At 46.6% G+C, this 24,254-nt stretch overlaps 2 protein-coding genes across 5 annotated transcripts; one reads left to right on the forward strand and one right to left on the reverse strand.

Moving 5' to 3' along the window:
- Positions 1–316: 316 nt before the first annotated feature.
- On the reverse strand, positions 317–16,381 carry PGPEP1 (pyroglutamyl-peptidase I). 4 transcript variants are annotated; one of them, XM_027796202.2, is made up of 5 exons: positions 16,292–16,381; positions 13,333–13,385; positions 7,712–7,828; positions 6,962–7,194; positions 317–6,589 (listed from the first exon to the last, which is right to left on the reverse strand). In XM_027796202.2, the coding sequence occupies exons 1-5, from the start codon at positions 16,350–16,352 to the stop codon at positions 6,397–6,399; spliced, it is 657 nt and encodes a 218-aa protein (XP_027652003.1). In that variant the 5' UTR covers positions 16,353–16,381; the 3' UTR covers positions 317–6,396. The 4 variants fall into 4 exon arrangements, with proteins under 4 accessions (XP_027652003.1, XP_055660838.1, XP_027652005.1 ...); XM_055804863.1 differs by lacking the exon at positions 16,292–16,381 and adding an exon at positions 15,897–16,000; XM_027796204.2 differs by lacking the exon at positions 16,292–16,381 and adding an exon at positions 15,319–15,598.
- LSM4 (LSM4 homolog, U6 small nuclear RNA and mRNA degradation associated) lies at positions 16,143–24,038 on the forward strand. Its single transcript, XM_005244136.4, has 5 exons — positions 16,143–16,565; positions 16,742–16,783; positions 16,922–17,020; positions 19,503–19,686; positions 22,557–24,038. Exons 1-5 carry the CDS (start codon positions 16,563–16,565, stop codon positions 22,643–22,645), a joined length of 417 nt encoding a protein of 138 aa, XP_005244193.2. The 5' UTR covers positions 16,143–16,562; the 3' UTR covers positions 22,646–24,038.
- The last annotated feature ends 216 nt before the right edge of the window (positions 24,039–24,254 follow it).

A 24,254-nucleotide genomic window follows, 5' to 3' on the forward strand; every position in this document is an offset into this window, starting at 1 on the left:
CATAAAAGAAACACACATACATGATGATGGCAAGAGAAAACTTCCAAATACTTTTCTGAATAAAATTACTCAGACATCCAAGACATACGGTCTGAGAGAATGAGCCTAGCCAGCATCTGTTCCCATTCCAAATGAGAGCTACACAGGACGTGTAGTCCCAGGGCTCATCTCCAACGGCAGCAGGTGCTTCAGGGATGGTATAAAACCAAATACGCCGTTATCTGGCCAGTCTGTGATCATTGGTAAGTAATTACCACCCTACAAAAGGCGTCTTTAAAAATTACTTCTTCCCACAACTGTTAAAGACAACCAGGAGTCAGAGTTAAACTCTTTTATTTACTTTGAAACATCAGTTTAAGTTTTCAGTTACAAAGTCCAGTCTAGCAATAGCAAGCTGAAAGAATGTTAACGGTTCTTTATTACACAGCCCTTTAGTGACACACTAGATTGTTTGGTTTTACAAGGCACTGCAAGAACACACTGGGAAAAACAGAAGCCCCAACAGATTTAGAACTGTAGCTCCAAGAGTCCTGGTAAGCATGAGATCAGCAACACCTGAGATACCCAGACAGACGACTGTTTATTTCACCACAATTAACGAACAGAGGACCCGAGAGGCTGAGTGACACTGTAACATGCATAACAGAATCCGAATGAAACACCTAACCTTGAAGAAGAGACAAGACAACCTTCACAAATTGGGCCAACCCAACCAAGAGTGACAAGGAAGTAGCAAACACTTTGTTTTTTCCCTTTGTCGGGTCTGAGCGGGTGTCAGAAAACCTCGAGAACTCAATTCAGTGCAGTTTCTGAAGAGCATCCTTGGATCAAGGGGCCACTGACCGAGCCCAGCAGTTTCTCCTGGTGCTGAAAGCCCAGCCTTTCCCTCCACCTTACGAGCAAATGGCTCGTCTGTCCCCATCACCACCACTCTGCTTTCCAAAAGTGAGCCCAGCACAGGACAAGGCACTCCCTGTTTAATCAAAGTAAACATTTGCGATTTAAGCAGCTGGTGCAATAGAAAACCTGAAACGTGTATTTAAGTAGCACAGAGTTTTATTTAAGGGCAGTGTGTAGTTTCATTTCCTATATTTAATTCCTATCTAGGGGGAGGCATTTTCTTCTCTACTTTGTCTTAAAATAGACTGAGCAGAAGTGGATCTCAGCTTTCAATTAATATGCAGAATTAACAATATCCTCAGCTTTGGAGGTTTGGCAGAGTATCACTTTCACCATGTAAGCCACTAATCTGACATGAATACAAGGGTTTTTTTTAAGAAAAAGTGCACTTTATACTGCAAAATGTTAGGGTTTCTGGTGCATAAATAACAAATCCATCTACATCAAGACGGGTACTTATGCTATCAACTTGGGGTGTTTTATTCAAGCTGACAGATAAGTTTGAAAGGAAGCCTTCGGAACTCAAATTCCTCTCATTAAAATATTATTGGATAGCATATTGAAGGAGACAATAGGAATGAAGTCACTTTGTGAAAGTACGCACAAATTAATTGCCAACAATTTCATTATCTGCACTGTGGGATGGAATCTGAAAATCATAATTAAAACTCCCAAATACACGTGTACTTTCTATGTCTAAACAATCCAGTCAGCTTCCAAACACTACCACTCGCTCGAAGAAGTGCCTGAGCATCAGCTGTGTGGTTAGAGAGTTAGAAAGAGCCTAGAAGTTAAAAAAGATGCACAAGTCACAACAAGTTAAACCATGAAATAACATGGCCAGACCATAATCGCCGCTTTAGCCTAGCGCTAGCTCTCCTGTTAGCTGGGAATTACCAATTCAACTCGTTTATATGGTTTTCACATTTTTGGTTTTAAGAAGCTCCTCCTCCTGCCGTTCCTTTTATACGTTTCGTAAGGAAGCCTGCATGTGAGGTCAATGAATCATGCACTCCTTCACATGAAGATTATTTGAGTATCAGAAGAAACTTCAGTGGATTATTTAGACTTTTCACTAACAAAAATAACGACACTGAGAGTCTGTGCTGTCCATTTGCAAGTCTACAAGCCTGGAAGCTCCCGGGCTTTTCTTCCAGGCATGGCACTGTGTGACAGTGGCCTGGAATAATCCCCTTTGCCAGCTGACCGAGGCACTAAAAGGTTAAATATTGCCTGCGCATCCGGCAGGACAGTGAGAGACAGGTGGGAGTTTGAATGCTACATCTAAGTGTAACTGTCTAGGTAAGTAAATACAAACAGCACGGTTTCCTACCCGACTTACCACGGTACATGCTGCACAAACCCTACGGAGATAAAGTTGACGTATCAGCTCAGAGCCCTGGTTCAATGAGGCTGTTTTTCTGCTACGGGCAGCAGGCAGTACCCATCGCATCAGGCTATGCTTTGCAGCACGACGCTGTGTGCAAACGCCTTCTCTGTTTCCGCAAGGAGTCAGCCAGGAAGCATTTATCTCAAATTTACTCCAGACGCCTTGCTTTTGAATCCCCCTCCTCTTCGGGGTGAAAGCAGAGCAACCGGATAGTTTTCATGAAGTCTTAAACTTTTAAACACGCTCAGTCAGGTCCCTCCTGGAAGGACTCTGGAAGCTCAGCAGTTCTTGGCTGCAGCCTCATGTCACAACCACACTCAACACCTCTAACCATCTTCATGACCTTTTCATCCTTTCCCATGCCTACCACATTTAGGAGGAAGCCATCAGGTTGGGGAATACTCCAGATAAGTGTGAGCTGCTCTGTATGAGCTTAGAGATTCCATCATCTTTTCCAAAGCTGCCAAAAAAATTACAAATAGCTTCTGTACAACGGGTGTTCACCTTCAGCCATACCATAAAATCACAGAATATCTCAGGTTGGAAGGGACCCATAAGGACCATCAAGTCACCCACAAGTCTTTATGAAGAAACTTTCGAGTTCACAGTTTCTTTTTGCTGTGTTTTATAATGTAGATTACCATGTTTAATTCAAAAGAAATATTTCCTGACAGCAGTGTTGCCAAATTATGAAGGAGTTTACGAGTATCTGGAGTTCCCCAAAATCCTCCGCAGCATCCAGTAACTGCAACAATTACACTGTCATCACCAAACTTCACCAACACGTTCGCCAGTTCCTACTCCAAGCTGTTGGCAAGCAGATAAAATGACATCAGACCCAATACAGTGGAACCTCCCTAATTCTCTCTTCCCCATAAAATATTCTCACCCCCGTTTCTCCGTGAAGCGTATCCCAGAGACAATTTTGCAGTCACAGGATTCTAAAAACTTTACCAGCTTTTACATTTTACAAATTGCAGGCACAGTAATTAACACTAAACCTGAACTTCCTACACTTACTCACTAGCACAAAGTTTTTTGTGGTTGGCAACAGGTCTCCCAGTCAGTGCAAATTAGCAAATCCTATTTATTGATGATCTGGAGAAGAAAGCAGATAGTAAGCATGACACAAAACATCAGCTTTTTGAAGCTCTGCATCAGTTTGACATATTTCCAAAGAAAATATCCACCTATTGGAAAGGCATTATGAACTGATGAATTTAACAAAAAACTTTCAAAAAACCAAAAGTATTTAATTTAGGTCAGATTAAATAAAAATAGTTTAATGCCATTTTTAGAAGTTTCACTACACAAAATTTCTCTACCACCAAGACACCCTTTACAAACATAATCTCTGGGGACTAATTCTCAAAACCTCAAAGAGATTATAAAATAAATTATGTTTTCTAAGAAACTGATCAGACGGAAGCTTCACAAGAACAGATTACGAGGAAACGCACAGCTCAAAGTGACGCCCAAGGCAAAGTATTTCCAAAACCGAGATTTTTAACGCTGACACATAGGTCAACCACTGCAGTCCACAGATGAACAGCAGTCACAGAAATTGGCTCAAGACCAGAGAGCACCCAAGAAAGTATCTACAGGTGTGGAACAGGCTGAATAAACCAGCGTGGAAACCTGCTCTCTCCACACAGCCGCCGCTGTCTACCTTCCCCAGATGAATTTGGAGCCACTCCTCCTCAGCCACATCCAGGGGGGTCTCTGAGGCTGCCCGCTTAGATGCTCAAAGGAAGCACAAACATTTGACAAAGACAGAGATGGCACATCTCGCTTAGAGACATTTATCACCACCAGAGCCCGACCAGCGACCTGCTCCAGCCCTCACTGCTCAAGGGGAGGGACGGCCAGCAGAAAACCCTCCCCACCACCGGACCAAACAGCCCTTCCTACAGCCGCTTCAATCCCATACTCTTTTTTGTTATGGTCTCGCTAAACTGTTGATCTTCCACCCCTGTGTTGTTCACAACTACATTACACGTAAATTAAATAGCATTACTAAAAAGTACTTAATTGCTGAACATAGCAGGATACGTGAATTACTCCTCTTTTAAAAGTTTAGCAGCTAAGGTACACTGATGATGAAAACTTTTTACCAGATAAAGGAATAAACATACAAGATAAGTAGCTCAACTATTTGCAAAAATGTGTCAAACCACAAAAAATTAAAACAAAATATTAAATATAATAAATTACTAATCAGAAAGTCTGCGTGCCTGCTGACAATCTGACAAGTGCTACTTCATAGCTGAATGCAAAAGAGAATATTTACTTTGAAGGCAAACTCTTTTGACCAGGAGAGCCTGCAGAGTAAATACAGCGGTAATTTCCCTGGTAAACCAGAAGTCTATCCCAACATTTTCATACACAGGTCCCCTTAGCAAAGTTATCACAACTGCAGATGTCTTCGTCCTCTCTGCAGGGTTACAAGGAGAAGTGGTGTTTCTTTTGTTGCTAGACTTCTACTGGAAAACAGCAAGTTAACGGCAGCTCTCACTGAGAGACAGTATAGCAGAATCATTCATAATGAGAAAGATGAAAATAATGGTATTTTAAAACATTTCAAAATGTTGGGGTTTTTATATATATATATTTATATTTGTAAAAGTCTCAGAATCAAATCACCACCCTCTCCATTTAAATGGCCCCCTCAATGAGACCTACCGGTCATCAATTATCAATTTTGTGGCTGTTCCCACTGTAACATCATCCGTCTTTCACTGGAGCCTTGTAATTTGGCAGCAAACCTACACGCATGACTAGTGTCAACCACTTGAAAAGTCCTGCTTAGAACCTGCATGTACACTTCCCCAAATTACTGGGAAAGTTCACACAAGAAGCAGCACTTTGTACCCTCCCATTGGGAGGGAGACACAAATAAACAGCCCGGAATACTCATTCTAAGCATAATCCCTAGTTTTCAAATAATTGCCTCTGGTTTACAGACAGTGAGACTAAGTTTAAGATTTTAGATTTCATTTGGCAGAGTGTCTTCAAATCCACACTTTTGCATATTTACACCTATAATAAAATCAAGGTGGCAACTTAGAATTTAAGTTAAACAGTACTCTTCTAACCTTTAACACAAATGAAAATTTGTAACTAAGGAAGTTACAAATTACTCAGCCTTCACCTTAAAAATAACAGCTAGCACCAAGAATCTAGGATAAAGATCTCCCACGGAGAAAGTGGCCTTTAGCAAAGCTATTTAACCGCTAATGATTTGTTTTATACACATATGAAACAATGTGTTTTGTACAGGAGGTATATGGTTGACTTGAGTGAGGAAAGTGGCATCGAGAGCGTAATAAAAAAGACATCTGGAAATATTTGGCGCAAGTTAGGCTCACACTGTGTATAAAAGAAGAAAAAAACCAAACAAAACTATCTCCTGCTCCACAACAAAGGGAACCCAAAACACATCCCTTCTATTTGCAGCTACCAGTTAACCAGCACATTACAGAGGACCCTACAAATATTAGGACCATGTGGGGTGAGAAATCAGTGCCTAAAATATTTTTCCACTTCAGCAAAACAATTTCAAAGACTCCTCGTCTCCACTGAGCGCTGTTTTATAACCGACAAACCCACACACCATTCCAACGCTTTTCAGATGTACTTTGATGTTATAACCTATAATTCGGGACAAAGAGGGGAAACAAACTGAACAAACTGAAAGCAAACCTTTCAACTTAAGTCTAGTCTTTAGACAAGTCATTAGAAGACTGGGTTATCAGTTCCCTGCACCTGAACGCCAGGTCCAGATGAGAAACTTTCTGTCTGCGCTGTATTAGACCGGTCAGTAGCTGTCACTTGGCTGACAGATAAGCTCTGGATAAAGCACAGCACACACACTTCAGTCACTTCAGAAATGAGTGGTTGCAGGTGTTTTAAAGAAGAGATTTTGAATCCTTTGTTGCCTAGGCTGAAATGCACACATTTGACAAAAAACGTCAATTTCTAGAAGTGGAATTTTCCTTTTTTGAAGTCTCCAATTCTGGGTGTCTACGTTTCAGACCATTTTCCCCAGTACTTCAGTAGCAGGGAAAATTATGGAAGTGCAATACTAGGACAGCTTCTGCCCCCTTTCAGTGTTCATGCTGACAATTTATTTCATCTTTAGAATGCTCTAAAACATCCAGCATTTCTTCTATTATAGCCTGTAGTGCTCGACCCAGCTGTTCTGCGCTATATGGTTTTCCCAGCGGAGGCACGTGAACAAAAGCTGACCTCCCGTGGCTCTGATATAAGGAAGTGTAGTAAGTGAAGTCACAGAGGTATCTGAAATACAAGAGTAGAGCTCATTTAGCAACAAGTGACAAACACAGCATGCAAACTGCAGGACAGGGTGAACTGTGTATTCTTATCATTCAGCGTTACAGCAACATCCTGCAATCACGAGTCGAATACAAGCTGGGTACTGTGCATCTGTGTGGTTACTTTAATCAAATATAGGACAAAGAAGCTTAAAAGATATTCCCCCCCACCCCCGATGACTGGGTGACCACTGAAAAATAAATGATATTGCCAGCCCCATGACAAGTGAAAAGCATGTGAATTTGAACGTGAATTTGGACACGAAAAGCCTATGAATTTGAGTACGACTGCAACATGCACTGCAGAGTGAGTCTGTTTTCCCCATCGATCCCATACCTGCCGGCATCCTTAGATATAGTGACCGTGACATCCAGCCCCAGTGCTGAGACTCTCTTGCAAACCGTGTCCATGTCAATAATGGAATCGATGCATTCGGGGCCACCTTCTACGCAACACTGAGAGCCTGGGCAGAAACGGCAGTTGTCTAAGCCTTTATAACCTACATTATGGCCGCACTTCTCCAGAGTTACAGTCGTAGCCATACCCGAAACACCCACATGAACCACCAACTACAAGAGAAAATAAAAAAGTTAGATCAACCAGATTACAAACGGTAGAAAAGCAACTGCCCACTATTCCCAGTTAAAGACTGATGGAGTTCTTCATGTGAGAGCTCCTGTAATATACCACTGTAACAAGTCATTTTACCAATGAACTCGTGGGTCCAGTACAGAACAATTCTTGTTTCACCCCCTCCTGGCCTAAGTTATAATTTAGGCAGGGTGAAAATGAACGTTGGCACATTCACAGCCACTGCTGGAACAGCCCAGGTGGCACAGACTGACTGCACGCTGTCTAGACAGCCCTTTGCAGTGGCCTCTTCACACCCACTGCTCCCATTAATTAGAGCTCTATTCGAGCTATAAAATTCTACACGTTCACATGTTCTCACGACAAAAGAGGAAAAGATCTAGCGAGGGGCTACCAATCTGAACATGCATTAAAAATGGGACTTCACACTATGCTTGTTGCTGTAAGCATGACAGGTTTCAACTGTTTGCTGTCCTCCTCCCTTTACCCACTTACTTGGGGACTGTGCTTTTTCCATAATTCAGGAATGAGACTTTGCACTGTCTGGTATTCAACTGGGACTTCATAGACGTGCAGATCCACATCATCTCGCAACCCTAGCTTCTCCAGCTCCTAAGAACATAAAGGAAATGAACAAAATCAAGATGGTCAGGCATGAGCTCAGCAGAAGATATAATTCTGGAGGGTTTAAAGGCAGAGCAAGTCTGCTGTGAAGGACTAATGTCAGCTTACACTACAGGCTGTATATTGTAAACAGCACTGCAAAGAAAAGCCCCCAAATCAAACATAACGGGGAACAACAAAGGCATCTCTCCACCTGCGTTAACAGTTCACCCACAGGACCGTTTGTTTTGCTCTGATGTGTGCATAACAAAGAACTCAACGTTTAACTGACAATACTTACCAGCAACACCCACACTTGAAAGGTTGGCTGCATTACTTATATATAGTCATACTTACTTCTTGAAAGAACTACATATGATGCAGAGAAAGTAGAATTGGCAGAATTGTATTAATAGTCTTATTTGTCCTCTTCTCAGGACTGCTGGCCTGGAGAGCAGGTTCACATTTGTTTCCTGATCGAGAGCTCTCAGGGTTAGGTGACGGTACTACCAGGCTGTGATTCTCCACAAATATTAGCAAACACTCCCCATATGAGAAGCTGAAGCAACGTTGGCACGCCCTCCTCAACATATCTGTCTTATTTTGGCAGAATCTGGAATACAATACAGCCCGTTTCCCAAATGTAGAATGGGTTTCCATTGTTAGCTTTACCTATACCTGAGAGATTTTACTTAATTCTGCAACGCGAGCTGTTACCATTGCAGTGATTCAACTAGTGCAGTAAATTATTTCTCCCTCTGTAATGTTAACTAAAGTCATGCCTTGAAAACATCCCAAATATCCAGGCAATACACTTAAGCAATTTCCTTTAAACCTTTTAAACCACAAAGCGTCAGTTCAATACCTTGCAAAGACTTGTTTAAAACCAGAGGGAAGAGGAAAGATCTTTTTTCCCTCCTGGTATACCTGACTGGGAAGCGCACAGTTTCATCCCAGCAATGCAGGTTCCCCCTACGTACAGCCCACAGTCCTGGCCGCTTCTCCCTTGCTCTTCTTTGGTCTCAATTTCAGCACTCTCTAGTCTCACCAGTAAAGCTTCAGTTCCAGGTTTGTCCATTTGGTACTTCAGCCTAGCCCCAAACCAAACCTTTCAGAGCCATCAAACCCAAACTTTCAAGAACCCAAGGAAAGGATACACACATGGTCTGAAGGCTCTGAAAAAACCATGTTCTTAAAATCATCAGCTGAGCTCAAACCTAGGAGCCTCATGCAAGTCTTACACTGGGAGGCACTTTTCCAGCAGCTGAAGCAACTTCAGCTATTGTGTTTAATGACTTCCAACAGCATCTAACTCAGACCAAGGTTCTTTCCAATGAGGACAACATTTTTTGGCACTCTGGAAAAACTTTACAGCTGATTTTCAAGTCCAGTAAGTGACTGTATATGCCATGAAGTGCACAGCCTTAGTCAGAGTCTGCCCACAGGTCTGTCTCCTCTGGAAAGAAGCTGCAGGTGCACCCTTTCCTCTGAAGGCAGGATCCGTGTGCTCCAGCATCTCCGTCACCAGGTCTGCATTTCAGCTAAAAGAACCAGCCCCAGCTTTCCACAAGTTAATACACAGCAGGAGCTTGTCATCTGGGGCTGCTCTTCTCCTCCGAGATGTACATCAGCTGAAATATGCAAGCTTACTGGCACTAAAAGCTCGGAACGATTACTTGTGCTAACATCAAAGGGCCTGCACGCACAGCAAGAAAATAACCTGCTACTCTCACACCCCTAACCCCCTGTTCTTATGGATCTGAGGTAGAAACAGCAATGTGAGAAACCATCAAACTATCAAAATCACTCAAGAATATTCTGAAATGTGCTAAGTTATCTCTATTTCGGGTTTGGATTTGGTGATCAGAGCCAAGAGCTGCTCTTTCATGCAATTCTTAGGCTTTATTTTCCCTCACATAAGAGATACTTGCAAACTTCAGGCTAAGTTAGCTATTTTCAATGAAGCTTACTCAATTTCAAAACTTGTATTTCCCTAGGTTTAAAATTATTTCAAATTTAAGACAGTTGAGAGGACAAGTTGAGGTTTTTGGACTACCCCATTACAATCCTACCTCCTCTATACAAATGTGAGCAGTACCTGAGCATCCTTTTTTCTGTAGTTATCAGCATCAGTCGTTTCTCTACCAAGAAAAAAACCTTTCACACTTGTACGGACAGACCAAAGTGTAACAAGATTTAAGGTGGCTAAAAAATGCAGCAAAAGCAAGAGTAAGACTTTCACGGACCAGCAAATATGAGCAACAACAATGATAAATCACTTGCTCTGGCTCTGAGGGCAAGTCTGATATTAAAGGCTTGCTGTATTGATTAGTGTCTGGCACACACAGAAGTTCATTACCAGAGATGGATGCTAAGTGATGTTTCATCACATCTTTACACAAATCTGCCTTCAAAACATTAGCTGGTTTATGTAGTGCGTTAATAAAGTAAGTAGTTTACAAATGAGAATATTCAAATACAAGTTGAAGATCTCCAGAGTGTTAATTGGTAGGAATTCATCATCACTTCTCTAAAGAGCGCGAAACAGCTCCTAAAGATGAATTTGATCACAGAAAGTTCTACCGGCTGTGCTGAACGAGCATCTAGAGCGAGTAAGAAACCTCGGGCCGTATGAGCTGCGCCACCCCCGTGCCAGCTACCTTCTCCAAATGCAGGCACGTTAAACCTCAGCTTTACAAATTCACAACCTTCTTTTAACCAAACACAGCGTTCGCACGCTTCCATTCAATAATAAAGATGTATGCTGGCCCCCAGACAACTTATTACCCACAGCCTTGTATACCTGACAAATACAGAAAAACGAACATGTTTGACCGATTCCCTGACCCCTCAACAATGGTCGTCTTTGTGAGCCTTTAATATCCTTATCAGGTCTGTCTAGACACCCTGACAGCAATTGTCCTTAGTAATGTCAAAATGCACTCTGACCTCTGTCCTCCTCCTCCGGCTCAGCCAGAAGCACTCCGGGGGGATGAAGGCAGAAGCCCGTGAGCTTCACAGTCCACAGGGCACACCTGTGTCTACACCTAAGTCACACCGGGGAGGCCAGAAAATGCGCTGAACAGAAAGCCTGTTTCATTACCTTCTTCTGGCAAGGAAGGTCCCTCCCAAGCGAAAACTGCAGCTGAAAAAATTCCTCCAATAAAATACCAAAACAATGAAAACGCAGAACAGCAAATCCACATTAACACAGTATATTTTTACTGTAAGCCTTAAAAAAGAAAGCAGAAAGAAGTTATTCTTCCCTCTGAATTTATAGGAAATCTCTTCCCCACGTGTAAAAACCTCTGAACATTTCATCTTCACATTACTAGGTTGCTACCGCCACTACTATCTAAGGTACGCACATGTAAAAATAGTTAGCTTTCAAAACCAAACAGCTACATTAGAAATCCACTGCAGTTCAAGGGAAAAGACATACCATATCCACGTTCTACATAAGAAACCAAATAAAACCAAAAAGAGGACTGGAAAGAAAAGCAGAGAATTTTATCCTCCGGATGTGGGATAATAAAAGATGTAATAAACCAGAACTACCTTAGCCCTAAAGCTAGGAAGGATTTACAAAGATTGTTTAATTGATTTTTCTTCTATTAAAATGCAGATCACACTGTCTGGGATTCAGAAACTCAGACACGCCTTTGTGTCCACTCAGCTCCATGAAGTCCCCTGTCTGAAACCTGCACAATGCCCAACTCGCATGTGCTCAAAGACATGCTGTTCCTTTTTGTCTGGGCCTCTCAGGGCTGAGACAGGGTGAGGAAAGGCAAATCCTCCCTGCTGCACCAAAGTTGATGATTTTAGTCAGAAGCCATCAGCTATTAAACACGACTCAGGGGAAGATGGGTTCCAACACGGCACATCACACACCACCAACTCTAGTTTTATACTCTCTAAACACCCCCAAGCCCATAAAATGAATTTAAAATGCACGTGATTACTTCATCTATCAGCGATGCAGCTGAGCAGCCATCAGTGCCTCGAGTTGCTGGGCTGAAGGAACAACACGCCATTTCTCTTGATAGGAATTATACATCAGGTTTGTTTGCGTAAGCAACATCAGAATACCCACCACTCTTCCTGTTCCAGAAGCACAATACCTTTTTGTCCATCTCCTCTAGAATAAAAGTAGCTGGCTTACAATAACTGACATTACATGAGGAAGAACGAACCAAATCAATTAGCCTCACCACTAAATTTCAGTAACGTGCATATTTTCCCCCACCCCGTACACAGCTTGCGTTTTTCCCCAAAGTTAAACCAAGCAAACCCTAACTCAAATGTATTCATTTCCAAAAGGCTCTTGGAGGCAAAGGTTTCGTCTTCTTATATCAGACAACACATTAGACATCTGGACATCAGTTGACTGTAATTGATGAGAGTTTGTGATTTAATTTAAAAGCATTCTAAAGAAGATATTAATCTCAGAGCCCTGAAGGGAAGAGAGATGCATCAGGGAGAAAAGTAGATTTAATTCCCTGGGCAACTGTACTAAAAGGTACCCTTGAATTCCCAGTAGCTTTGTCATAAACCACATCCACAAGTGCCAAATGAGGAAGAAGCAGGATAATGTGGCAGCACTGTCCCTAGCTGATGTTTTTACAACAAGCAGCCTTGATACCTTAGGTTAGCATCTAGCATGAATGTGATTTCTTCTTCTTGCCTCACTTGTGAACCTATCGGCGTTACAGATGAACATGCTCACGCAGATACACAGCTACAAGTGGTATAAACTTGATTTTTTCGAGCGTGTACGATCTGCTGGAGCAACAACCCTTCTCGAGCACTCCTGGCTCCAGCAAGGTCCAACCCCGCCAGTCGAGCATCACTTGCTGCTTTCTCAGCAGAGAGGGGGCTGGCTCCGCAGCCACAAACACTGCCTGATTCCCCCACACCTCCTGCTTCACCTGCCACAGCCCACTGCCCAAGGCCGGCAGCTGCAGAAGGAACCAAGGGGAGAACAGAGGCAGCAGCAGCTGCTTTGCCGTGGAGTCAGAGTCCTGATATTCAGAGCCATGTTGGACAACTCCGCGGCACGCTCGACTCCACAAGGCTACCAGGTGGAAGTCTTATTGTGGATGAGACTTGGCTTAAAGGTTAACCAAGTTCCCCAGATTGAAGCTAGAACTGAGAGAAAAACATAACAATTCTTCTGGGTTTGTTTGTTTATTTATTTTTAATTCTCTACAGCAGAGGAAGATTCCAGGCTCCCTGCCCCATTTAACATCTTTCAAACCTAGGGAGTAAGCCTATGAATTCCTTACTTGCCTTAGCTACATTAACTCAATCTCATTAAATTCTACTAGCTAAGGGATTGTTTTCCGAGAAGTGAATAAAACATTATCCAGCTGACCATCCGGATATCTGGAGTGAGCTGGTTTCAGTTAATAAACTGGGAAGACAAGTTATAAAAGAGCTGCAAACTAAGATCTGTATGGATACGTTATCAGCACGGCTCTCTTAACTCGCTAAGAACAAAGTCACAGCATTACCTGAACTGCAATCCAGCTGGCGTTAACAGCATGCTCTCCAAACGGACCAAACCCTGGAAGAGAAGTAAGAATTCGGTGATGAAGTCACCCTTACAGGTGTTACTAAACTTACAAGTTGCAAAGCAGCCTGTGCTTTCCTGCTTTACATATCCTGAAAGAAAACTCACTTCTTCTAATGCCCAATCCTTATTTACTTCACACCCAAGTACTAAATAAGAGACCTTCATGGAAATATTTGAACTATACACCTTTTATTGTGAAGGAAAACAATAGCTTGCCTCAGAAGATACTCTTTTTTTTTCCCAACAGATGCTGGGGAAACATATTCTTTTCCTTCCTGACCAGGTTAGAAAAACTTGCTATTAACAGCTAAGTTGACCAATGTCACAGAATTAGAATCATTATTGGATTTTCTGTTCCTGATTGTTTTAGCCCACAGCAGATGCTTCCACAAACGCAGACAAGCCTGTCTCAAACAGTTCTTCTCTGTTCAGCTCTTCACCAAGATCTCTGTTAGTGTCAGTTACATCTTAAAAGGAAATAAGCAACACAGTTGATGACCCACCTACACCAAGCAGCAAAGGTTATGATAGCATTATCAAAAATTCCCACCACGTCTACATTTCCTAATGAATAACTTAGAGTTAACTAGTAATCCATAACATCTTTTCCTGAGCAAGCACAGAAAGGTTAAGCAATTTATCTGGCTGCAACGTCAATATGCTTTAATTTAAAATGTCAGAGTTACCCTATGAGCCTAATGCAATTAGGAGACATAAATTCTAACTCGTGAAAGGATTTGAGAGGGACTACAAATATTATATGACACGTTAATGGAAACATTGTATTTGCTATCAACATTAAGTCTGAGGTTATACTGCACACGATGACGTAAGGAATTTGCACAGCATCGGCGTGTCCACACCAATGGATCTCCTAGAACCTAACCAGTGTCGGTATCTCCCCAAAATAAATCTTTGAAAGGTTTCCACAAAATTAAAATATAGGTGTGTCCTCCTGTGAGCAAACCTCTGTCTCTATGACCGCAGCACAGGCAAACAAGTCAAGTCATCGAAATGCACAATCGCGACCTGCCAGGTTTCATTCCTAAAGGAACCTAACAGTCTTACAAAAGAAATAAACCACATAGATTTCTTTTTAACAATTCAGCTACCAGAAGGCTGAAATTCTACAGGTGCCCACGCACCTAACATACCCCTCTCACTCTGAAGCCAAACGCAAATTGGCACAAACACAACTGTGGGCTACTGCTCCTCTGACTCATCTCCTAGACAGATCCCCTGTGTTATCTCTTTCACAGAAGATAAGCAACTTTGTCAGCAGCAGCAAACTCCACCGAGCATGCCCAGGAGTTCCTCTGCATCCACAATAGGGCCCTCCAAGGCTCATTAGCAGTAAACCAGCTGCAGAGATCTTTATGGGATTATCTCCTTAAACAGTTCTAAAAAAGAAATTGTGCACGAGTAATACTTATCCTCAGCAAGTACATGCTCGTAACTCAACGGGAACACACCACCTCTCCTAGTTTTAAAAAGGAATTTAGCATGACATTGCCGACAGATTATGAAACACGGGTAGACCTGACAAGATAACCAATGCATTTTAGAAACAGACTTCCCCTGAAAACGGGGGAAGAAGAGAGAGAAGTATTGCAAGCAGCAGAGTATTTACTGACGCAAGTTTTCTGTTTAGTCACCACCAAGCAAGCGCAGCTGCTCAGCACTAGATACGGGTTTGGGAAAGGCAGAATTTGCCACCTGCTTCCTCGCTCTCCGCAACTGTTCTCTGCAAAGGCACTGGCTTCCAATTAAAACCGCTCCAGCGCATCAACGACAACGCACCCCTCACTGGTTATTCAAACGGCCTCAACTTCAGCTGCCGAGGGGAGCCCTGAATAGTTTCACCGAGTTCCCCATTTGTCACAGGACTGCCTTCCCCACAAATCAAGCCAGCCGGCCTTTGTACCCCGGGCAAAGGAGCCTGACAAGCTCTCGCCTGCGAAGCTGGGGCCTTTCATTCCTTCACTTATTCTTCCCCCAGGCGCTTCGGCCGCGCTGCGTGGGCGGTGTGGATCACGGCTTCGACACCTCAACGGCTCCGGACGGGGCAGCCAGCGAGCGAGTGGCCCCCACTGCGCCTCAACCGCTCATCCTGCTCCGTGGGGATTCCGTCCCCTTCCTTCCCCCAACCAGCAAACCCTTGGGGGAGGATCAGGGGTGGAAGAGGGGGATCCCAAAGCCCCTCTCCCCCTCCCCGACTGGCTAAGCATTAGGAAAGCCCCTCACCAAACAGCACCACCCCCCCCCCGAGCCCCTGGTACCATCACCCACTGCAGCCCCTGTGCTCCCCCAGACCCTGCCTTCCACCCCCAGCGCTCCCGCTTATCACCCCACACAGGGGACAGCCCCCCACCCCCTACTTAGGCACCCCCTGACAGGACAGGCCCCCCGCGCCCACCTGAGTGAAGGGCTCCCCCATTCTCCCCTCACCTCCCACCTCAGAATCCCCCTCCACCCCTGCCAGCTCCCCCCCCCGCCCCGTACCCGTCACCACCACCGCCCGCCGCGGTTTCTCCATCACGGCTCCGTCCCGGCCCGCCGCCGCCGCCCCGCACTCAGAGCGGCCCCGCCCCGCCACCGAGCGCGCTCCGCCCCGCCGCCTAGAGCGGCCCCCCACACCACCGAGCGCGCTCCGCCCCGCCGCCTAGAGCGGCCTATACCCGCCGCTTCCGCCGTCGGGCCGGAAGTTGCTCAGCGGGAGGCGTCCTCGGGAAGGGCTGGGCCCAAAGCCGCTTCCTCAGTGAGCAGCGCCTCCCGGGCCCAGAGGAGTCTGTAAGGGGCTCCGGTGGATGTTGGTTAACACCGTCACAAAACGCTCAGCCTGACCCACGCGCAGGGCTGTCCTCCCCCCAGGAAGGGGGCCTGGGGAGAGCACCAACCAGGGCCTGGATCCGCGGGTACCGGGAGGGGCCACCGGGAAGCCGGCGCAGGGCACTGCATGCGACACCGCTTCCCGCTCCGCTCCTCAATTTGCGGCGCTGTCGTAAAGACGCGGACCGGGAGGCGCGGCGTTGCTTTACGGCCGATGCCGTGTTCCGCGCTCTGATTGGCTCCGCCGGGCCGCGGCGCGCTCTGATTGGCCCCGCGCGGGGCCGGGGGCGGTTTGAGCGGTAGCGCCCGGCGCGGTGGCGGCTCCGCAACTGAGGCACGATGGTGAGTGGCGGTGGCTGGGCTGGGCCGGGAGCTGGGGGGGGGGGGGGGCAGGAGCCGCGGGGAGGGGGGCTGGGCTGAGCGCTGCCCGCCGCCGCGGGCAGCGTGCCCGGTGTAGCGGTCAGTTTTCCGGTTCCCGGTGGTGCCTGAGGCCTCTCTGCTCTTTTCCCCTCTCGCAGCTGCCCCTGTCCCTGTTGAAGACGGCGCAGAACCACCCTATGGTGAGTACCGGCAGTACGGCCCAGCCCCGGGCCTGCAGCCTGCCCCAGCCTCAGGCTCACCAGTGCCGTGCGGGTGACACCGGTGCAGGTCCCTGTACCGGGGCTAGACCAGCACCCTGTCACTCCTGTCTCTTGCAGCTGGTGGAGTTGAAGAACGGAGAGACGTACAACGGGCACCTGGTGAGCTGTGATAACTGGATGAACATCAACCTGCGGGAGGTCATCTGCACGTCCCGGGTAAGGCTGGGCTCCCCCCTCTGCCCCGGGCAGGGGGTCACCCACCCTCTGTGAGCCCTCGCACGGTGTCCCCAAGGGTGCCCGGCTGTGCAGCCACGGCAGCTCTGCTATAGCTCAGAGGTCCTCGCCTCTGTGGAAGCATGATTTCTGCCTGAAATGCAAATATAATATAGTTATTTATAATATCCGTAACGAAGGAATGCACTTATGCACCCACTCAGTCGGAGTGGCTTTCTACATGCATCCCCCTTGCAAAAGCATTCTCAGTGCGGGGATGGGGGCCACAGGAGAGGGTGCAACAGCCTGTACTGTGATGCTGAGCTGGGTTTCCCAAATGGAGCCTTCATCTGTCAGACGCTGTCTGAGAAGTGAGGTCTGCTTCGAACACTGCGCTGACTTTTATTAACGTGCTTGTCTCTCACACTCTTAACTCTCCACATCAAAACGGAGGAGCCTGTTTGCCTGCGCTGAGGCTCTGCACCGTCTGGTACTTTTGCCCTTGGCCAAAGTTGCTCCAGAAGATTGTGATCTGTGTTTTGGGCTTTGACCTCAGTCAGAAATGTCTGGTCTTGTCCCTACCAGCCATATGCTGTGGGAAGCAGCAGCTGGATGGATGTTGGCTGTCGCTGCTCTTTCCCTGCCCCAGAGCATCAGAGCTCCCTGGGAGAGATCCTCGTTCTTCTGAAAATCTCTCTGCAACCCCCCCATACCTGTTGTCTCCACAACAGGAAAGTTTTGGGCGAAATTGTTGGGGCATGGAGGCACGTTTGCATGTCAATATGACAGAGTAAACATTTGGAGCGAGGTTTGAGAGGGACCTCTGGGGCAGAGCAGCAGGGTTAGATATTTGTGGGCGCACATTGAGTTGTGGTGGGACAGACAGGAAAGAACCGCTGTTGAATTTAGCAGGAGAGGGCCTAAAAGGAGGTGACAGGCAGCAAAGCCTTATCTGTGCCGGTAACAGGTGGCGATCTCCTCCTCCTTGGGATGTCGCTTCCTATGCACAGTGCTCTGCTGTGGAAGAGCAGTGGCTCAGGTTTTATTCCCTCTGAGCGATCTAGAGGGATCCAGTCACCCAGCAAAGCGGCCGGACTCATCAGCTCTGCATCCACCCACCTTAAAATGCCTCCGGAGCCTGGGTGAAAGCCGAGCTGGGAGCCGCTGCCAGGGCTGTACTGGTGGCACTGGTGGGACTGGCCGCTAGATGGCACGGGGCGGCGGCGGACGGGCGGTCCCGGCCCGGGAGGCGGTTGTTTACTCTGGGGAGGCCGGAACGAGGAAGCAGGGAGCCTGGCTCCATCCCTTCCTGCATCCCGAGCCAAGGAGCAGCCAGGCAGATCCAAGGCAGGGTGGGGTTTGCTGGGTGTCTCTTGGAAGAGGGCTGGTTCGCTCTGTCTTGTCTTGTGCACGAAGGACTTGTCGGTACAGGCAGAGGTGCCCCAAATAACTCCTGGGTGGAGGGGGGGAACCGACTGTTTTATCCCAGGAGAGGAGGAACGAAGTGTTCTTGTTTAACCCACTCTCCTGGGACATGACAGATGCCTCGTCCACATGCTGCCTCTTGAGAATCGCTGGGCTCAAGCGATCCCATCTGCAGCCAAACCCTGACAGAGCCGCTGCTGAGCCGGGGCTGCAGTGGCGGAGCGGGACAAGGCGGGTCCCCATCCCTCCTCCCAGTTACATCATGGGCAGCTGAGTTGTTGTTCAGCTTCAGACTCGATTCGTATTCCCACAGCTGCACTCGGGACGCAGGAGCTGAAGCCCTCATAGGTGGTGTCCTAGGAAAGCCCCAAAACTGCGTTAAACAACACACAGAGGCAGCTGCTCTGTAACTGGGCACCCGAAGACTTCTTTTTTTTACATATATACATATAATTTTTAAGCTTATTTTCCACAGCTGCATTTACTGTGCTCTGGTGGCACACACCCTGCAGCCAGCTGGCTCCAGACCTGCCTTGCTGCTCCATCCACACCCCAGAGGAGGGAAGGAGTGAGGTGACTCCCAGCTGAGGCTGCTGGAGAAGAAACCCGTCCATGCTCACGCCTTTGCTGCAGCTGCATTTTCGTTCGTAGCCGTTTTAACTTACCACGCTTGCCTCTCTAGCCCCGCTTTCGATTCCCTTCTTACACAAGAAGGGAAGGGGGCTTGTTTCCTCAGCCTCTTCTTCTTTCATTTTCTGTGAGTGTTAGAGGCAGTTGTGGAAAAACTTGAAACCACAGTTGCTCGTGGCTCAGTGCCCTCCCCACCCAGGTAGTAGGGCTACATGTTTTGGATGGAAAAAAAACCCACAACACCCTTTTTTTTTTTTTTTTTTTTTTTTTTTTTTTTTTTTTTTTTTCCAACTAGTTACAGATAATGCTTTCAGAAAAGATTGGTGGAGCTGTCACATGCTTCAGAAGTGGCAGAAATACTCAAATGTCCCAAAAGTGATACAAAAGCACCGGGGTTTTGTTCATAGCCTAACACGTTGCTCCCCAACAGGATGGAGACAAGTTCTGGAGGATGCCAGAGTGCTACATTCGTGGCAGCACGATTAAATACCTGCGTATCCCTGATGAAATAATTGACATGGTGAAAGAAGAGGTGGTGTCCAAGGGCAGAGGCCGTGGTGGGATGCAACAGCAGAAGCAACAGAAGGGCCGTGGTGTTGGAGGTGCTGGACGAGGTAATGATCCTGTTTGTTTTTCAGCTCGGAGAGGGGTGAAGGGGATCCCTGGCTTTAAATTGCCCCTCTTGTGCAAGGAATGGCTCTCACTTCTTGGCTTTAAACCCAGGACCATGTGTCTGGGAGAAGCTGGAGCTGCTCCTGCGCAAGATCTAGTCGAGCAAGTGTCTTGCCTCGTTTGTAAGGCAGCCTCTGCCAAAGAATAGAAAGGATTTGTGCCAGGGATGTGCCTCCCTCATTATTGGGGTTGGGCAGGAGCTTAAGAGAGTCTGAACTTGGCTGTTTCTACCCCTCCTGGCTAGTTTGGGAGCCTGGCCCTACAAAACTGGTGTCTGTTAGCTTAGCGCATCAGGAAGGGAAAAACAAATGGCTATTCTATTTGAAAATAGACTGGGCTCTGACCATGGCAGTGATAGGAAAACATCATCTTTTCTGGCATTATAATGAGGCTTTTGATGTCCTGACTTGTTGATTTTATTTTTTTTTAAACATCTGAGTGTTTGTATTCCTCCTGCTCAACACAAATAATTCATGTTTCTGGTAAAAGGGGAGGTTGCCACTTACGAAGAAACAGGTCACCAAAACAATGCTTCCTTCCCTGTCCCACTTCATGGGGTTAGGTGATCTCAGGGTGCTTCAGCTGGGGGGTATGTTGCTCTTTTCTCCCCAAACTGTGCTGCTGGAAGCCCAAGAGCCGTCGCTCTCCTTTCGTGCTCGCCCCTCCTGCCACATCTTTGCGATTCACTTCGTGGTCACCTTGCTCGGCCCCAGGGTTGCTGTCGGCACAGGCTTAGCCTGCAGTAGGAGCTTAAAATCCCAAGTGCGCTTCCTTGCTACAGCGGACTCGGGTTTGGCCCAGGAAATCTTAGGTTTTAAAAGGAGTCCTGGGGACCGAGACACTGGACGAGCAAAATCTCTGTGGAGCACCCTTAAGGAGCTCCCTGAGCTTTGATTATGCGAGGAATCCTGGTAGGACAGCTGGGATGTACCTGGGGCCATCTCACCATACTGGGACGCATGGCGTCTCCAACTCTCAGGGACTTCTGGAGGAAAAAACCCTGCGATTTGTGCTGCCTGTGCTACCTCCTGGAAGCTCCGAGCATGCAGTAGTGACCTTTACAAATCTGAAGGCGCCTTTATTTTTCCTCCTTCCCTTTTCAGTGTCCAAAGCACTTGACATAACAGCTTTTTGGATATGGTTATTTGGACAAACATTTTAGCTGAAATATTTTCTCTGCTGTGGAAATACCCACCTTGTGGAGAGCAGAGCTGAGCTCTGTTTGAGGTGGAGTTCCCTGCTGTTTTGATGTGCAGCTTAAATTCGCTGATGGAATATTTTAAAGGGAAGCTTCAGCATTTGCTAATTAGCTAAAAGGTTTGGCTCTCATTACTGAGACATGAAGGGAGGAGGGGGGGGGGAAAGGCAGGACAATTTTGTTGGGAGGCCAGCAGGCAGAAGTAAAGCTATAATTGTGCACACAGTTGAAAGGATTATTGTTTCTGACACTGGTAATCCTTCGTCTTTTACTTCTCGGCTTGCCAAGTGCAGAAATATGGCAGTCTTTGCTCAGCTTTGCTGGGAGCAGCTGGAGCCCTGCGAGCATCCCGAGCACTGCAGGGTTAGGAGCAATTATTTTTGTTTTGCCTCTGGTTTAGGCACATCGCCTCGATGAGGCAACCAGAGCAGAGGGCTCCAGAGAAGCTTTTCTGCCTGGTGCCCGGACTGGGTCTCCTTTGGGTTCTGCCGTTTGTGTGGAGGTTGGTTGGCAGGGTAGATCCAGAGTCCCTTTATCGCTTGCATGCCAAGATAAAAACAACTGCCAAGAATTGCTTTCGGTTTGGGATGAATCTGAGCAGGGAGGGGAGAGTGGGGGTGGGCTCAGCAGCTCCCATGACAAAGACAGCCACAGCTTTTGGGTACAAGGATGCTCGTATGTCTGCAGCGGGTCTCAATGCAGCCTCCTGCTTCCTGCTGCCTCCCTGGTGGCGTGCTGTACCCAGCGCCCTCTCCGCAGCGCTGGAGCACTCCGTTGCGGCTTGTAGCTGAGGGCTCTTCAAACAGATTTGTCCTCTTCATTGCTTTTGGTTTGCCCTTATGGGTTTCAGGGATTGCAGTATCACCTACTCATCCCACTGGATTTAACATGTGGTATTGCTTCTTTGGTTCCATTTTTCAGGAGAATTCTCAAATCATGGAGTGGGTTGGGTTAGAAGGGACCTCAAAGACCACCCAGTCCAACGCCCTGCCACGGGCAGGGACACCTTCCACTCGCCCAGGTTGTTCCAAGCCCCATCCAACCTGGCCTTGGACACTTCCAGGAATGGGGCAACCACAGCTGTTCTGGGCACCCTGTGCCACAGCCTCACCACCCTCACAGTGAAGAATTTCTTACTAATAACTCATCTACATCTCCCCTGTTTTAATTTAAACCCATTACCCCTTGTGCTATTGCTACAGGCCCTGCTAAAAAGTCTGACTCCATCTTTCTTACGAGCCCCCTTCCAGTACTCGGAGGTTGCTATAAGGTCTCCAGAACCTTTTCTTCTCCAGGCTGAACCACCCCAGCTCAGCCTGTCTTCATAGGAGAGAAGAAGTTAACGTCAGTTTAGGATGATGGCACAGCTCTCACGTTAACACACCAGGGAGGTATTGCTGGGCTGGTGTGGGGGAATAAGTTTATGCACCTCGTAATTGCAGGGTCTGGAGCTGACAAGGGAGAAATAGAAAAGTTCTGTTACTGCTTGTAAGACTAGAAAATAGGCGTATGTTCGGGTAAAACGTGAGTAACTGTGAAGCTCTGAGCGGTTGGGAGATATTGCTGGCTTACAGTGATGCTGTTACATCCGCGCTCTTTCTTTCTGCCCCGTAGGTGTGTTTGGTGGCCGTGGCCGAGGAATACCAGGCAGTGGAAGAGGCCAGCAGGAAAAAAAGCCAGGCAGACAATCGGCAAAGCAATGAGAGGTTGTCTGCGCCTTGGCCGAGGACAGTGCTGCACCGCTGTTTGGTTTTGTCACCTCAGGATTGCCATGTGTTCAAAAGCATTACCTTTCTACTCTTCCGCCAGTTGATCAGTGCCCGAATCGTGTCGTTTGGAAGCCCCTCGCAATTTAATCTGGTAAAGGGGAGTTATTTGCTCCTTGTAGTCAACAAGTCATTGGCAATACTTAAAAAAAAAAAAAAGTCATTCATGGGTAAGGACTGAAGTTCTGCCTTCTCCTGAGGGTGAAAATACTATTTAATTTTTCAGGGTCACCAGGTTTAATTTAAAAGATCATCCTGTACAGTGGTATAAGAACGAAGGCACACACTTTCTGGATTGGTTGGATATTTTTTTTTTTTTAACACTTGAAACTTGGGAAACTTGTCACATTTGTAACAGGTGCAAGTGTTTTGGTTTAAAAACACTGAACTTTGAGGATGTTGTATCTTTACACGAATAGTCTTAAGGGTTTGGGTTTGTTTTTTTTTAAAAAAACAACAAACTTTTAAGCTATTGCTTATCTTCTTTTTCTGGCCAGCTAGTTCTGTCTCCTGTCTTCTGGCTTGAAGGAGAACTTAGGATGAACATTGCATTGGCCTTCAAGGGTTCTTTCCAAGGGAGCTTTGTGATAAAAGGTTTTCCCAGTTAGTCTATTACTAATTTGACTTCAGATTAGAGGTTTCCTTTACAGGAAAGGGTTTTCTGTGTTTTCTTGCAGAAGGCCGATGTGCCCCTTAGTCTTCATGGGTGGATAATTTTTTTTTTTCTGAAAAGCAACCTAGCTGCTGATTTTATTTTTTTTTTCTCCCCGCTTTGAAAATTCTCTCCCTTGTGCCTGTGACACAAAGTCCTCCTGAACCCTGACAGTATTTCTCAAGCTTATTTCTTCTGGTACCTAGCGACTGACTTCACTATACGTACTTGTCATTCCCTTTTCTAGTCACTGATTATCCTTCCCTGGGGACACAGACCAGTGTGTGAGCATGTCCCCCAGACCAGTGTGTGAGCATGTCCCCCCACCCCTGTAAGTTAAAGCTCTCGTGAATTCCCAGGTCGGGTTGATCCAGTCTTCCATCCCACGGGGTGCCAGGGTCCCAGGAGCAAAATGCACCCGCAAAATATCCTGGCTGAATTGAATGGGATGCCTGCATGGGGGCACAGGGGGAAGCCAGAGGCTCTGGCTGTGCCTCAACCCCCTGAAAGGATGAAATAGCTTCATTTTAGGGGACAAGCTGATATTGTGACTTCTTCTGAATGGATTTTTTGAGTTTGGTTTGGTTTTGGTTTGCAACCTATTTTGAATTCCTGTATTGAAGCCTACTCTGCCATCACCACTGTGTTGAAAATGAGTAAAGAACATGCTTTTATATATACTTATTTTTTTAATGTTTATAGAACTTGTGTGCAGTGGTGAGTAGGAATAAATCACCAACCTCTACGAAATGCCTTCCTCTCTGTCTGCAGCAGTGCTGAGCCCTGCCCGACTCCGCGTGCGCTCCTGCAGCTGGCTGCTGCCTAAACCCGTGCTGCAGCCCCGGTATAAGTGATGAATCCCCAAGGAGAGGCTCCATCTCTGGTTCCTAATGG

The sequence above is a fragment of the Falco peregrinus genome, chromosome 5 (genome assembly GCF_023634155.1).
Source record: "Falco peregrinus isolate bFalPer1 chromosome 5, bFalPer1.pri, whole genome shotgun sequence".
Taxonomy (NCBI): domain Eukaryota; kingdom Metazoa; phylum Chordata; class Aves; order Falconiformes; family Falconidae; genus Falco; species Falco peregrinus.

Bases quoted from the DNA above. Each gene is read 5' to 3' on its own strand.
- PGPEP1 (XM_027796202.2), bottom strand. From the start codon at position 16,352: ATGCAGTGCCCTGCGCCGGCTTCCCGGTGGCCCCTCCCGGTACCCGCG. The intron at 7,195-7,711 runs GTAAGTGGGTAA...TTTCTCTTGTAG, and splicing joins GGAAAAAGCACAGTCCCCAA to TTGGTGGTTCATGTGGGTGT. The intron at 6,590-6,961 runs GTATGGGATCGA...CTTGTATTTCAG, and splicing joins ATATCTAAGGATGCCGGCAG to ATACCTCTGTGACTTCACTT.
- LSM4 (XM_005244136.4), top strand. The intron at 17,021-19,502 runs GTAAGGCTGGGC...GCTCCCCAACAG, and splicing joins AGGTCATCTGCACGTCCCGG to GATGGAGACAAGTTCTGGAG. The intron at 19,687-22,556 runs GTAATGATCCTG...TCTGCCCCGTAG, and splicing joins TGTTGGAGGTGCTGGACGAG to GTGTGTTTGGTGGCCGTGGC.